The 14803-nt window shown below is 40.8% G+C and overlaps 3 protein-coding genes across 3 annotated transcripts; 1 reads left to right on the top strand and 2 right to left on the bottom strand.

Moving 5' to 3' along the window:
- Positions 1 to 9341: 9341 nt before the first annotated feature.
- On the bottom strand, positions 9342 to 9536 carry K441DRAFT_516573 (uncharacterized protein; the record flags this gene model as incomplete). The annotated part of the gene is made up of 1 exon (XM_067642114.1): positions 9342 to 9536. A coding segment is annotated over one exon (195 nt), but the record flags the coding sequence as incomplete, so codon positions are not given.
- Positions 9537 to 10783: 1247 nt separating this feature from the next.
- K441DRAFT_700043 (uncharacterized protein) lies at positions 10784 to 12833 on the top strand (the record flags this gene model as incomplete). Its single annotated transcript, XM_067653218.1, has 2 exons — positions 10784 to 11559; positions 11627 to 12833. The coding sequence occupies exons 1-2, from the start codon at positions 11036 to 11038 to the stop codon at positions 12831 to 12833; spliced, it is 1731 nt and encodes a 576-aa protein (XP_067498715.1). The 5' UTR covers positions 10784 to 11035.
- A 463-nt stretch (positions 12834 to 13296) lies between these two features.
- On the bottom strand, positions 13297 to 14554 carry K441DRAFT_668038 (uncharacterized protein). The gene is made up of 3 exons (XM_067649938.1): positions 13975 to 14554; positions 13684 to 13913; positions 13297 to 13466 (listed from the first exon to the last, which is right to left on the bottom strand). The coding sequence occupies exons 1-2, from the start codon at positions 14239 to 14241 to the stop codon at positions 13770 to 13772; spliced, it is 411 nt and encodes a 136-aa protein (XP_067498714.1). The 5' UTR covers positions 14242 to 14554; the 3' UTR covers positions 13297 to 13466; positions 13684 to 13769.
- Between the last annotated feature and the right edge of the window lie 249 nt (positions 14555 to 14803).

The raw sequence follows: 14803 nt of genomic DNA, 5'->3' as shown, positions 1-14803 counted from the left end.
AACTGCGTAACATTCTCTAGTTCTTACCAATTTACTATAGCCTCAATCTTCTTTAGATCTATATTAAGTTAGCCTAGTTTAATAATAAATTTAACAAAATTAGTTTTCCTAGTAAAGAACTTGTATTTTTTAATTACTACTAGCATCTATTCTTCTTATAGTCTTTTTAAGACCTATTTAACGTATTCCCCATATTCTTCCTTACTTATTAAGTAGATAATAATATTATTAAGATATACTATAATAAATTTATCTAAGTGTTCCCCTAATATATTATTAATACGCTTCTAGAACGTTACTAGTGCGTTTATAAGCCCAAATTATATAACTAATAGTTTATATAGTCCTTCCTTTAACCTAAAGGCTGCCTTCTATTTATTACCTTCCTTAATTTTAATCTAATAGTACGCCTATCTTAGATTTATCTTTATAAAGATTTATACATTACCTATCTTATCTTAGATTTCGCTAATTAAGGGTAAAGAATACCTATCCTTTCTAGTAATGCTATTTAACTATCTATAGTTAATATATAGCCTTAGTTTGCTATTCTTCTTTAGTATAAATAGTACTAGATAACCCGCTAATAACTACAATAGTCTAATATATCCCTTTTATAAATTTTCCTAGATAAACTCTTTTAATACTCTACCTTCTTCTTTAGTAAGTTTATAGATTAGAAAGAACCTTAGACTTATTTTTAGTTCTAATTCTATTTTATAGTTTTATGCTATATACTCTAACAGCTTTTTACTTTCTAGTAACTATAGTTTCTTACTATACTTATAGTATCTTTTTAGTATATAGCTTAATCCCTTTTCTGTTTCTTTATAGGTCGCTCCTACTTAGTACTATATTAACTTAGCTTATTATTATATCTTACGGCGTTAAGTATTTCTAATATTAACCTGGCCTGTAACCCAATTAATCTTTAGATTATATTCCTATAACTAAGGCATTCCTAGTACTGCCTTATTATTCCCTAATAGTAATATATTAAAAGATATCTTAATTTGTCTTCTTTTAATGGTTATCTAAATAGGTCTTATTTTAAGATTGATAATGCCTCCTCTATAGGCTATTAGATCTCCTAAAATTGTCACTAATAGGTAAAAATACTCCTTTTTCCTATGTGGTAAGCCCATCCTTTTAACTGCTATTAGCAAGATATAGTTCCTTATTACTCCACTATCTATTAATGCCTTAAACTGTTAATCTTACCACTTAACTTATAAATTTAGGTATTGTCCTTAAATTCCTTTAAGGGTTTAAGGCTCTATTACTAGTTCCCTCTAGTTTTATAGGCCTCTACTTTTCCTAACTATTAGCTACTTAATCCTATTTATACTTAGTCTAACTTAGGCCAATACTTAGTTCGCTTTTTGTTCTTAATATGCTATAGATATATATTCTCTAGGTATTCCCACCACTATTATTTATCTAGGTATTCTTCCGTAAGGAATTTTCCTAGTTAAAGTATTAAGTCTCTTAACTCCTAAACTTCTACTAGGTGCTAACTATGTATATACTTAGCATTTCTATACTTTGCCTTATTTAATAACTAGTATATCCTTATTAGGTACTTCCGGTTCTTATCTTTAGGTACTCTATATATATTATACGTATTATCTATATATGCAATCTATATAATATATAGTATGCTTAGTATCTTAGGTTAACTTTTAGCTTGTCTTTATCCTTAAGTTTAAACCTCTTTTATATTAATCTAAGTATTATAACCTTATTTATAGGTACTAAGATTTATCTTTTACTTCTCTAGTTCTCTAATTACTTCTCTAGATCTTTTAATATCGTAATTAAGGCTCTTTAATATAACTTATAGCCTTTTCTATAATCGGGTAGTCTTAGATAACTTTTTCGTCTAACTACATATAGAAATCTTCCTACTTATCATTGTGCCTCTGCCTATACTACCTTTAGTATAGCTACTAGAGTGTATACGGTTTATCCGTAAGGAAGTATCTTCTTATTACTGCGTTGTAATAATCTTTAGTATGTTGTTCTTTAAACCTAGTTAAAATCCCTAAATCCTTTTCGTTTTCCAGTTTAGTAAGCCACTTAGCTTTTAGTATGCCTGCTCTAGGCCTATTAATAATTCTTTATATTAATACTCTGTCCCTTATACGTCCCAATATACTAAATTTCTTATCTAGTTTCTATTCTTGCTATGCGATAATTCTTTACCTAAATTCTTCTATGGTTTCTTTTGGTTTACGTCTTATAAATAGATTCTTAAAGTCTTCTTACTTTTTAATCTTAGTATTAACTTTTTAATCTTTAGGCCGAATACTATATTCTTTTAGTAAGTCTTCTGGGTTTATATACCTATCTCCTAGTCTAGTTGCTGTTTATACTACAGATTCTCTAATCTATAAAGAAGCTGCTTGCCTCTTGCTTATAGGTGTCTTTATTTATACTTTAAATTTCTAGTCTCTTAGATTTTTTAATCCTAAGCTTACTTCTAACTTAAGCTTAGCTCCTGCCTTAGTCTAACTAGGCTTAGGTATTCTTATCTCGTCCTAAAAGTCTTAAATCTTACTTATCTTATCTTAAGAGTCTTATACCTGTAGAAAACTCTATCCTAAGCTTATTTATATATCTTTAAACTAAGCTACTACTCTACTCTATTAGTTTCTGTCTATTATAGGTCCTTAAGCTTACCTTATCTTATCTTAAGAATCTTAAGCCTTTAGCTTTTTACCTTTGTTAAGTGCTAAAGTAGTTTACTGTCCTACTTCTCTTATATCTTATAAAGCGATAGATATTATATTTAGTGGGGTCTTAATCCCTACTAATATTCCCTATTCTGTGGTGGAATTATCCTCTACCTCTTATATAATATCTCTAAGGTCTACACGTTCCTAGTAAACCGCCCTTATTGCCTTATTGTTATAAAATATTTCGCCTATATTAAATTTATTGTCCTTAATGTCCGATCTGCGAACTGGTTTATTAGTTCCTCTATATTCTATAGACTTTAGCTTCTATAGTTAATAGCTTGCGCTATACTTAGCGTCCTTATAATTTCGGTATGCGTTATTATAATAAAACGCGAAACTTTTAATTAAACATTCTCTTGTTCCTTATAGTATACTATTATCCCTCTATATATATATATCCTCTACTACTAGTCTAGTTCCCTTTATTACATAATAACTCTAACTATCTTTATAATCCCTTATAAAATAACCTTATTTCCCGTAATTTATGCAAGCTCTATTCTTAAACTATTAACTTTGCTATAGAGTCCACCTAAACGTCTTTTACTACTAAGATCCCTAGTTTAGCCTCTACTCCTTAGTCCTATAATTACTAGATTTTAGACCTTTAGGTTTTTATAGTTTCTTACTCTATCTTTTATAGGCTTCTTTAGCACCGCTTAGGTTTATTAACTCTACGCTATACTATAGTTTCTAATTTAGCTTTAGTCGTTGCGTACTTTGCGTCTTATATAACTATAAAACTCTATCCTAACCTTCTTAGTTTGTTCCCTTTAGTAAATCCAATTATTAATCTTAATTGCTTAATCTATTAAATCCCGTAGGGTGTCCGTATCTTCTATTAGAATAATTACGTCCTAGACTTTAGCCTTAAGTCCTTACTTATACTATGCTATAAGCGCCTTATCGTTCTACTTAACTTATATTACTAGCGTCTAAAACTACGTTATATACTTAATTGCTAAGGTTTATTATATAATATCTTAGAGTTTTCTTTCTACTATAGTTACTGCCTTTAGGTCTCCAAATATTTATATAAGTCGTTTTATAAATCTATTCTAGCTTAAAAATATAAACCGTACCTCTTAGTTTATAGTTATTATTCCATTTACCTAGATTTCCATAAGGTAAGATTTAAACTATTTAAGTGCCCTTCCTGTTAAGAATAATCCTATATACGCTATTTAATCTATGGGTGTTGCCAGCTTAGCTCCTTTCTGCGCGACCTTAAAGTGCATTTACGTAAGAAATCCCTTAAGCTTTAATCTCTCTCCTGAGAATCTTTTAATTAATAGTAACTTAACCTTTGCTGCGCCTATCCCGTTAATCCTAGCTTTAAGTGCTATATTATTTTCCGTTAACTAGTTAACTATCTTTTATAGTTATCCGACCGTTATAGGTTACTGTAAGTTAGTATCTGCTATACTGGTGTTACCTAACCTTAAAGTAGTTGCCGCTGTTAATAGCATTATAGTGGCTGCTTTTAGTGGCATGTTATTTAACTTTCTATATTTAATACCGTAACTAGGTAGTATATATAACGGAACCTTATAGTAGGAACTACGGTAGGCTCGTTATTGGGCTAGGTATATAAGTAATATAAATATAGAAGTTAACAACGTAATAATAACTAGTGGAGTAGTTACCTAACAGATTAACTTTAATTATATTCTAAGAATTACTATAAGGAAGGAACTATCTAGGTAGGGATTAAGGGTCTTTAAATACACAACCGTATTCCTATAAAATCCTTCTTATATATAATATACGTCTTATATATAAGGTACGTAAGTTCCTCTTATCCCTTTTGTTTAATACGTAGCATATTATATAACCTTAGTTACTATTCTTCGTTATATAGTTCTATCGGCTCCATCCTAGACCGTGCTTATATTAACTAACTAGCTTCTTCTAACTCCTCTCTAAGTAGTCGTAATATTGTACTTAAAGCGTCCGTAATACTAGCTATTAACTAAGGCCTTTATTAAATTAAGATATGCGCTAATTAGCTAAAAACTAGAAACCTTATAAACTAGGCTATAAGTACTATAAAAACGGCCCGTAGTACCTTAATATAATTAGCAACCCCTATTATACTAACTGCTTAGCCTATAGTTAACCTAGTAGCTAGCTATATAGCTACCCTCACTACGGGTCTAGTGTATATTACGGCACTAGTAAAAACTAGTAGATTGCGGCTAATAAATATTAGTAGATTATAGCGGATAGTTGTAAATAGCTATAGATAGTTGCAGATAGTTATAAACAGTTTTATACAGTTCTAAATAGTTGCCGTTACGTAACTAGAGGATCGTATATAACGTTAAGCAGTACCACCCTCTATTTCCTTTTCTTTTTCTAGCTTTAGATTCTTATTTATAGCCTACTAATTATATAGACTTACGCGTCCTTCTTACTATGCTTATGCCTTAATTAACTAAGTCGCTAATATTATCTAAAGCTTAACTACCTCTTCTTCCTAAAAAGGAACTTAAAAATATTTACGGACTATAAATAAGAATAGAATATAGAAATAGACCTAAAGACTATTACTGTTACGGAAGTAGGCACAAGCTAAAATACAATGTACTAAATAGGGTAGTAATTAAAGAAGGCTACGTACGCGTAACTATGCGTGGTTAATACAAAAACATTTAGATAAAGAAGAAGATTCTTTATGCCAGGTCGGGTATAAATAGGGGTTATAGGGGAACGTGCGTAGGTGTCTTGGGACGAACATAAGCACGGGTTAAGAACGTTAAAACGCGCAGGGACATGAGAGCGTGTAAGTCCCGTAACAGTACCCCCCCCTTACTTCCAAGCTCCTGCGAGGCGTGTCGTGTTATATATACCAGAAAAAAACCCAATATAAGAAAAAAAAAATTCGTTAGCCTTCTCCGCCCTTCTACGTCCTCCATTACACAAGCTCCTCCAGTTTGGTCCTTCTATATTTAATCGTTAGGCCACTAACTTATTAGGCCCAAAGCATAGCCCAGCTTCCGTCGCCAGCTACACTCCTGTCCTCGCCGCTTAGAGACGCATTGCTAAAGCTTATATAGTCCCTTTTTTGCTTTTAGCAGCTCTACGGCCTTCCCTTCCTATACTCCAGGTCCCCCTAAAAAATTACTCTAATTTTTGGTCTAAAATGGGCGTTTTAGGCAGTATTTATCGGCCTAAACGGTAGTATAGTACGGTCAGTACGGTGTTTATAGTCGTGGTAAGGCATATTCTTAGTAGGTTCTTATTAGTGCGGTGCAGTATTTGTATTATAGGCAGGTTCTTATCAGTGGCAGTACAGTACCAGCGTAGGTTCCGTAGGCATATCGGCACGGGATCTTATTAGATTTGGGTAGCAGTATGGTGCTAGCGACGTGTTCGGGTTCCGTAGGCGAATCGGCACGGAGCTTATTAGTTTATATGGTAGCAGTACGGTGCTAGTGACGGGGTCGTCTTGTAGGCATATCGGCACGAGGCTTGTTGGTTCGGGTAGGTAGCAGTATAATGCCAGCGATGGGGCATCTCGTAGGCGTATCGGTATGAGGCTTGTCGGTTCAGGCAGCAGTACGATGCAAGCGACGGGTTTAGGGGTCTAGGGAGCGAGGCTCTACCTAGTTGTGTTCGGCTTATAGGCGTATCGGCACGAGGCTTGTTGGTTTGGGTAGCAGTATAATGTAAGTAATGGGCGGCTTAAGACAGTCTGGGTATCGGATGCAAATAGCTTCGGCGGCGGCAGTACAATGCTAGCAACAGGTTCGGGCGGCTTAAGATAATTCGGGTATTAGATGTAGAGAGCTTCGGCGGTAGGTTCGGACGGTAGCAGTACGGTGCCAGCAACAGGTCGTAGGCGTATTGGCATAATAGGTTATCGGGGTTGTTTCGCAGGCGTATCGGCGCGAGGTCTTGTTGGTACGTAGGGTAGTGCGTGCAGGTTAGTAGGATAGTAGTAAGATACTAGCTTCCGTATTTATGTTTGTGTTTGTTATGCAGTAGGATGCGAGCCATCAGGTTAAACCGAGGGGCAGTAACGTGCCTGTTTGTAGTCGGTAGCAGTAGGGTGCAAGCTATCAAGGTTACAGGCATATTGGCGCGATGTCTTGTTGGCAGGTCATGATTCTATAGGCGTATTGGCGCGGAGACTTGTTAGATTCGTACGGCAGTAATGGGGCTAGGTTAGTAGGACAGCAGTATGATGCTAGCGCAGGGTTCGGGTTCGGGTCGTCATGCAGTAGGATACGAGCCATCTGAGGTCAAACCGGAGGGCAGTAACGTGCTCGTTTAAAATCGGTAGTAGTAGGGTATAAGCTATTGAGGTCGCAGGCGTATCGGCGCGATGTCTTGTTGTACTAGTTCAGAACCCTAGCGTCCCAGTCTACCCGTAGCCAGCAGCTCCTGTATCTACCCTCGTATTAGGCGTAGAAAGGTATGCTCCGCGACTAGTAGCCTATAGGCCCGCCAGGTATAGAAAAGGGATCTAAATATAGTGTCACAGAAGTAGGCATGAGCTGGAATACAATGTACTAAACAGGGTAGTAATTAAAGAAGGCTACGTACGCGTAACTATGCGTGGTTAATACAAAGACATTTGGATAAAGAAGAAGATTCTTTGTGCTAGGTCGGGTATAAATAGGGGTTGTAGGGGAACGTGCGTAGGTGTCTTGGGACAAACATAAGCACGGGTTAAGAATGTCAAAACGCGCAGGGACGTGAGAGCGTGTAAGTCCCGTGACAATTACTAAAACTTAAAGAATAAAACAGAATTAGAAGAATAGAAAAGAATAATAAGATTTATAGAATATATATAGACTAGAACCCCTATAGAATCCTACTAAAAGTTTCCCTAATAACTATACCATAATGCTAAGAAATACAGTAGCCGGTAAAGCAGCTATAGGACCCCTAAATACCTCTAATAGTAAAACAGTAACTAACTTGAACTCCTAGGTGGAGCTTATAGTAGCTAATACTAAAATTAAACGACTTTAAGAGCTACTTAAAGCTAAAGAACCCCCTATACCTAGTAAAGAGTTATTAAACACCTAAAGACTTACTATAGTTCTTAAGGCTCTAGCCTAATATATAGTATTAGTATTATCGCGGTCTGTAAAGGTTATAGACCCCCTATTACTTATAAACGGAACCGACCCTATATTTAATAATTAGAAGCTTTAATTATAGAATAAGCTTAAAGTTAATGCGGACTACTTCCCTACTACTTAGGCTAAAATGGCCTACGTTTTCGGCTGTACTGGTGGGGATATATAGACGCACCTACGTCCGCGGTACGCATAGGACTTAGTAAATCCCTTCCTCTTTAAAAAAGAGATAATTATCTACCTGTCTTCTATTTATAAGGACCCCTTTAAAGTATAAAACGCCTAACTTAACTATAAAAGCCTAAATATAAAAACAATAGAGACCTTCTTAGCTTTTTAGACCCGCTTTCTACACCTAGCTAGCTAGGNTTAAATTCNCTANNAAGATNTAATACTAGANCTATTTAATAAGCTTACCCTAAACCTATAGCAAGCTATACTACTAGTTTTTACTACTATATAGACGCTAAAGGAACTTATAGACTAGTGCTTAGCTATTAACTAAGGCCTCTACTAAATTAAGGTATATACCGAACGGTATAAAGCTAGAAACCCTTTAAATTAGATTATAAGTAATATAAGAACGGCCTACAATGCCCTAGCACAATTAGTAACCCCTATAGCACTACCCATACAGCCTGCCGCCAATTTAGCAGCTAGCCGTACGGCCAGTCCTGTTATGGGTCTAGCGAATGCTCGGCCTATATATAGTAACCCCTATATATAGGCCCTTAGTAATTAAGGAGCTTACTTCTCTTATAGTTAAAAAGGTTATTATATAAAGGATTACCTAATAGGCGTAAAAGCAGACGAGGTTTTATTAATCTAGGAGAATAGCGTAAAGTTGGAAAAAGAGAAACCCTAAAGGAAGACTCCTCTTTAGGGTTAAAAGGGATTAATATATTAGATGTTAATCTAGGTTAGCTAGTTAGTAAAAGAAGCTACACTATTTCTTATACTTTATTCCGTAATAGATACCAAGTTTTAACCTCTACTTTAGCTAACTCTAGAGTAAATGCCTTTACCTTAATAGATACCTAGTATACCGTAAAGCTGGCTAACTTTCTAAATATACTTATTAAAGAACTACCTAAACTAATTCCTATTTATGGGTATAACGGGCGGATAAGGCTACCTATTACGACTATCTTATGGATTTACCTCCGTGTTAACGGACGAAGGTAGTATAACATCCCCTTTCTTATTATGGACCTAGGTAGCTATAATATAATCTTAAAATGAAAATAGCTAGCATATTTAGACTTATAGCTCGACGCATAGAGTAGACGGCTTATCTAGCCCAAAACCCTACCCCTAACCCCTTCCTTTATAAAAGAAATCAGTATTATAATAGAAAACCTTATACGGCCCTAGATTAATACTATTTACTAGGCCGATGCTATATGTAGAGACTATGCCTTTAAGAAAGACGTATAGCCTAATTTATAACGGATTTATATACTATTGCATTTCCAATACCGACTTCCCTCTCTTCGTACGCCTTGCGGAACGCAGCGATAACGGGAACGATGCGTTCTAGGTATACTAAGCTGGAGACTCTACCCCATTCCTTCTCAAAAAAGACAACAGGCCCTTTCCACTTCCTCGTAATAATGCCCCAGGCCATCCAACTTGAATAGTTTTTAAACTTCGCCACGCAGCACTCGGGTAGATACTTCTCCTCCGGATGACGCGTAACAAATACCTGGCCTCCGCTATATCAAAAGGAAGTTTCGTCCATTCAGCAGACGCAATCCTATATTCGCTCGGTCCCAAATAGGTACTCCTACGCCCAAGTAAGACGTGCAGATTTGTGTGCTTTGGTTAGGAAAGGCTTCTCTATGGCTACTCTACGATAGTACATTTCCCTCTCGAATGCCTTAATTAAAGACCGTCGGCATACTGAGATCCCTAGCTCTTATGCTATCTCTTCTCAGGTCTTTCTCCTCTGGACGGCATTCTGCGTAGCATGTTGAACGAGTAATCTTCGAAGGGGAGTATTCAAAATAGGCTTACGTCCTTGTCCTTTATGAGGAGTAAGCTGGCCGGATTGAATACAGTATCCAACCGTTTCTCTAGGTATTCCTAGCTCCCTTGCAATTCGAGGTTGCGTCTAGCCAGCATCGTGGAATAAGGTGTGGATTTGAACGCGCTCTTTATACGTTAGACGACGTAGAGGCGTTTTCGGCATATTAAAGACGAGAGGAACGAATATACTTACAAGGGGGCTACCTGAGCGGGCTGCCGCGCCCACCCTGCAAGTTTTGTGACATTTTAGTAGTATCCACACTATTTTCTTAGAATATTACTATATTGCCACCAAACTTGCAGGGTGGGCGCGGCAGCCCGCTCAGGAGGCCCCCTTGTAGTAATTGCGACTTTAGATAAGAAAAATTCGTTATATACCTGATTCATCAATGCATTCTAAGCTTATATAGGTTTTGCTAGCAATTCTGGAATATTCGGATGCACTGACCATGCCAAACCGCACATGTATCCCCCTTGTATGGCCGGGCGATTCCACAAATGCACCAAATTATTTAATATTGTGTGAGCTCCTACTACACAGCCCTACCAGGCGGTTGGAGACGAAGCCTAGAAAGAGCCTTTATATCGTTTTAGAAGGGGATTCAGTCAGCCGATTCTCAAAGACCCGCCCTGTGCGCCAGCACACTAATAGGCGCTTTTCATTTCGGGCGTCCATTTTCCAGGTTTAGAATTCCATTATTTTTCACGCAGATAAACAACAGAACGGCACATCGAACCCTTCCTGGGGCTGTTTGTGACGGGGTTTCCGAGGTCCGCTTGCCAAATTAGTTAACCACCAATCACGCGTAAGGAAACCCATCCATCCATTCACCCAATATCCATTTGGTGTCCAAGTTGGCTAAAGTGGGTTTGCGCATATAGGGTGCAGAGACGAACTCCGACTTACGGGCATGGCGATCGCCTTCTGGCGCCATATAAGCCTGTAGCAGGAGGCTTGGTTTGTGAAGATGGGCGAAAGGAATGACTTGATGCTGAGATAGCTAGCCCTGCTCTAATTGGCTGATTTCCGAATAACTAAAGCAAGGCTGAGGCAACGCCTTGCGGGGTGTTTCTGTGATGCATTAGGTAACACTAGAGCCTAACCCAGGGGACTTCGGGCTCTCTTCCAGTTTTTCGCTACCCTCTTCTCCCACACCCACTTGCCATATCGATATGGCGGACTCTTTCAATTATGCCCCTCTAGGCTGGACTATCAAGAGCGACCCCGATGGGAAGCTCTACTACGAGAACATTAGAACGGGCGAGACTTCTTGGATGCGCCCGGCCTACGTTGCGTCCTCGGGCCATGGACAGGCTTTCACCGGGCAGCCGCCGCAGGCACACCCGTCCTCAGCCACCTTCAGCTTCGGCAATGGAGCCAAGAAGCCTTCACTCACGTCAACATTATGGTCTGTGTTTAAGGAGGAGTTCAAAAAGGGGTTGGCGGAGGGTCTCCAGAAACAACAAGCTCAAGCGGCAGCTCAGAGGGCCGCATGGGCATCTTACAATTCTGGACCCCAATATACCTCGGCCTGGTCTGGAACTTCGCCGACAGCAGGATGTCAGGAATCATTCTGGACTTCCTCTCCCCTCCCCAATGTCTCCGACCAGGTCACCATCAACGGCACACCGCTTGCCAAGGTGCAGCTCCTGCGTCTCAAGCTTAAGGGCTATTTTCCTTCCCCTGGCCAGTACTGGTGAGTCAAAGCGTCTTGCATCGCGTTGTCCCCAGCATATCTAGCTGATATATGATCCGAACGCCAGGTATGACAAGGTTTGCGGTATATGGGGCATCAAGGGTGGACCCTGCCTTGGCATCCTTCCCCCAGGCATGGATCTCGGTGGTGAGCTCCAAGCGGATGCTTCTTGTCCGTCGGACACCGGCGTCTCCATCAACGGACGGTTAATCCATCCGTTAGATGGCCTTCAGATCCTGTCGATGGGTATATTGCCGTCCGCAGGCCGATACTGGTTAGATGCGGCAGGCCGGTATGGTGGAGGATTATTATTTCCGATACAACCTGGGATGCTTGTCCTTCAAGCTCTTGCAGTGACCTGGCTGCCTGGGGCTGATGCTTTCGCTAAGAGGATGCTCGATCCAGCCACTCTTGTCCAGTTGCGAATGGAGCTCCAGAGAGCCCTTGCTGCCGAAAACGGAAGTCCGACGTTTGGAACCAACTCTGAGGATTTTGCCAGCCAATTCTCTTGGGAACAGCCATCTACGCCTAGTTCGCCGAACAGAACATACCAGAGGCCCTTCGAGGACCTCTTTAAAAACCTTAACCTTGGGCGTGAAGATCCGCCATACGCAAGCGGGACTCGACTAGCGACCGATACATACACATCGAGCTGGCATGAAGAGGGGAACTGGATGAAAGAGGAGGAGGCCAAGCTGAAGCGTGAGAGAGAGGAACAAACACGACTCGAAAGGGAGGAAAAAGCGAGAAAGGAAGGGGAGGAACGAGCACGAAAGGAAAGGCAGGAACGAGAAGAAAGGGAAAGGCAAGAGCGGCAACAGAGGGAAGCAAGAGCAAGGCGTGAGGGAGCAGCGAACCGTCAACGTGCGGAGGCGGCAGCAAAAGTTCTTCGAAACAAGGCCCGTTGGGACAGGTACACCCGTGCTTGGGCGGAACTCAGTAACGCCACAGCACAGTCCCGTATGACAAGAAACCCGCGCAACTCTATTCCCTGGCCTACCGACGCTGGGACGTTTAGCAGCTGCCAGAGCGCGGAAGCAGCAGACATCGAGGCCTTCTTCCACTACGGACTCTTAAGTCCTGTTATTCCGGGCAAGAAGTCAGCCGAGCTTCTCGCTATTCTCAAAGCCGAGAAGGTCCGGTGGCATCCGGATAAGATGCAGCGCCTCTTTGTGCACACGGGAGCGCTTGATGACGAGACGTTGAGGACGGCGACAGCAGTTTCACAGGTTGTTAATCGGATGAACCAGGAAGAACAAGAGAAGCGAGAGTGAGAACATATTCTCATGGGGATTGTGTGTAGCAGTGTAGCACTCATTGAGCTTGTAGGGCAAAGTGATCCCGTTCAGCTTAATTGATTTCTTATCTACCTGTGGTAATGACTGGCTTTATATATCCGAGAGAATGATGTTGCCGTAGATGTTGTTGCCTGCAACTACGGAACTTTCCACGCGGTTGCCTGCATGGTTGTCCAATTCCAATAGGGCTTTTCCGCTAATTATACACTGCGTTACTATCAATGCGAGTAGCCTGAGGACAGCGAAGGAGACCAAGACTGCAACCGGTCCAGTAATTCGAAGAATTGAGCCACTCCTCACATGGAGACCAGCTCCAAGCACACCACTGATAGTTATCATCTGCTTGCCACGAATCAGACAGGTCTGAAGCTATTCAGGCATCGGAGAAGAAGGGCTTACGAAGATGTAAGATCCGCGGAGCTCGCGGCTACGAGAAACAACCGTCAGGTTGATAGCCTACCCAACACCCCCAAGGCTAACGAGTGCGGCCCGAGATGCCGGCTGAGAACATCTCCTGTGGATCTTGGCGAGGATGTCGCTATGGATAGTCCCCATCACGCCGAAATGGTACTGTGGAGGATGGGGTAGTTGTTTGTAGGGACGGTTGTGCTGGGAATAGAGCTCTGTTAGCTTTGCTGTCCGCGTGATACCGCTTGACATATAACTAAGGAGGTTTGAAGGTGCTGGTGATCCGGCTATAACTGTGGCCGACCCGAGAGTCATGATTGCCATCGCTTGAGAAGGATTGACTTGTATTTGTATCATAAACTCTCTGGGATCGCTCCTAATCGAAGTTGCTGGTGGATCTATGGCGAAAACTACGTACAAAAATGAGCAGACACTACTGGCGGTGCATCCCGCTCGAACTTCTTTAGCTTCTCTAGGGCGCTCCTGTATCCTGAAGCGTTCCGGTTACCAAACTTGACGATTTGGGAGTGGTCGGTGTGGAGGGGGGATTTTATCTTCAATATGGTCAGGAAGGTGTAGCAGAGCGGCGTTAGTATCCACAGCGGTGATAAAATGGCCTGTTCGTCTCCAGGATTGACTCTCCGCACTCTAGCATTTCAAGGTCAGATAATTTCCCATCGTCGTGCTCCATATCGCTGAGATTACTTACAAATTCCAGTCGTCTCGTTTGCTCAGTCTCGTAGAAACCCACAATCCTGCGATCCCGGATCAGGTTCTTGAAGTCGACCAGCTGAGAAGTCAGATCGGACTCGCGGTTGATTCGCTGGAGTAGCACATGCCGCGGATGATTATCTTGGCATGCAAGCATCATCCTGATGTCCTCTACTATCATGTCTTTGTGTGGCGTTGCGAAGAAAAGAATGCCGTACGTGGCCTTGTGGAGAGACGCTATTGTTGGGTGATCATCCTGATTCATCTGAACCGCCTTGATAAGGCACTATTCGTAACAGATCAGTTCGCAAGGCAATAGATGTGTGGACCAGTTTTGTGGAGCAACAGACTAAATTTGTGGGATCAATTAGGACAGGTAAGGCGCGGGCCCCGCGAGCCCCGCCGAGCGGAGACTTCCCCAGGCCATTGCTAGGCGTGGGCTGCCCCGCAGCCCCACTGGGCTCAAGCATCAAGATTAAGCCTCTGTAAGGATTTAAGTGCAATCTCAAGTCAGCAGGGAGGCCTGGATGGATGAAGACGTCGGTGATGATTGGTCTCAAGCAAAAGGTCAAGTCTAGATACAAGACGTAGCATGAGGAAAAGAGGAAAGAAAGGAAGACATGAGCGAGGGCCCGGAAAAGGGGCCTCGCGAGATTCACGAAATCACGTGAGCACCAAGAGTCACGTGCTTGGGTTATATCGTGACAGCCACCCTCAGGCAAAATAGTATGGACTCTCCCTTTTCCTTTTTTTTTTGTTGGGACTGTTCTGTATGTTTTGGAGATCCACACTAGTATACCCACTTTTTCTTTTAGAAAAAAAATTAA

The sequence above is a fragment of the Cenococcum geophilum genome (genome assembly GCF_001692895.1).
Source record: "Cenococcum geophilum 1.58 unplaced genomic scaffold K441scaffold_59, whole genome shotgun sequence".
NCBI lineage: Eukaryota > Fungi > Ascomycota > Dothideomycetes > Gloniales > Gloniaceae > Cenococcum > Cenococcum geophilum.
The sequence above is the reverse complement of the archived record's forward strand: the minus strand, read 5'-3'. Positions and strand labels throughout refer to the sequence as shown.

Excerpts from the sequence above, each read along its gene's own strand:
- K441DRAFT_668038 (XM_067649938.1), bottom strand. The coding sequence starts at position 14,241 with ATGAATCAGGATGATCACCCAACAATAGCGTCTCTCCACAAGGCCACG. Across the intron at positions 13,914-13,974 it reads AAACGAGACGACTGGAATTT|AGTGCGGAGAGTCAATCCTG; the intron begins GTAAGTAATCTC and ends TTGAAATGCTAG.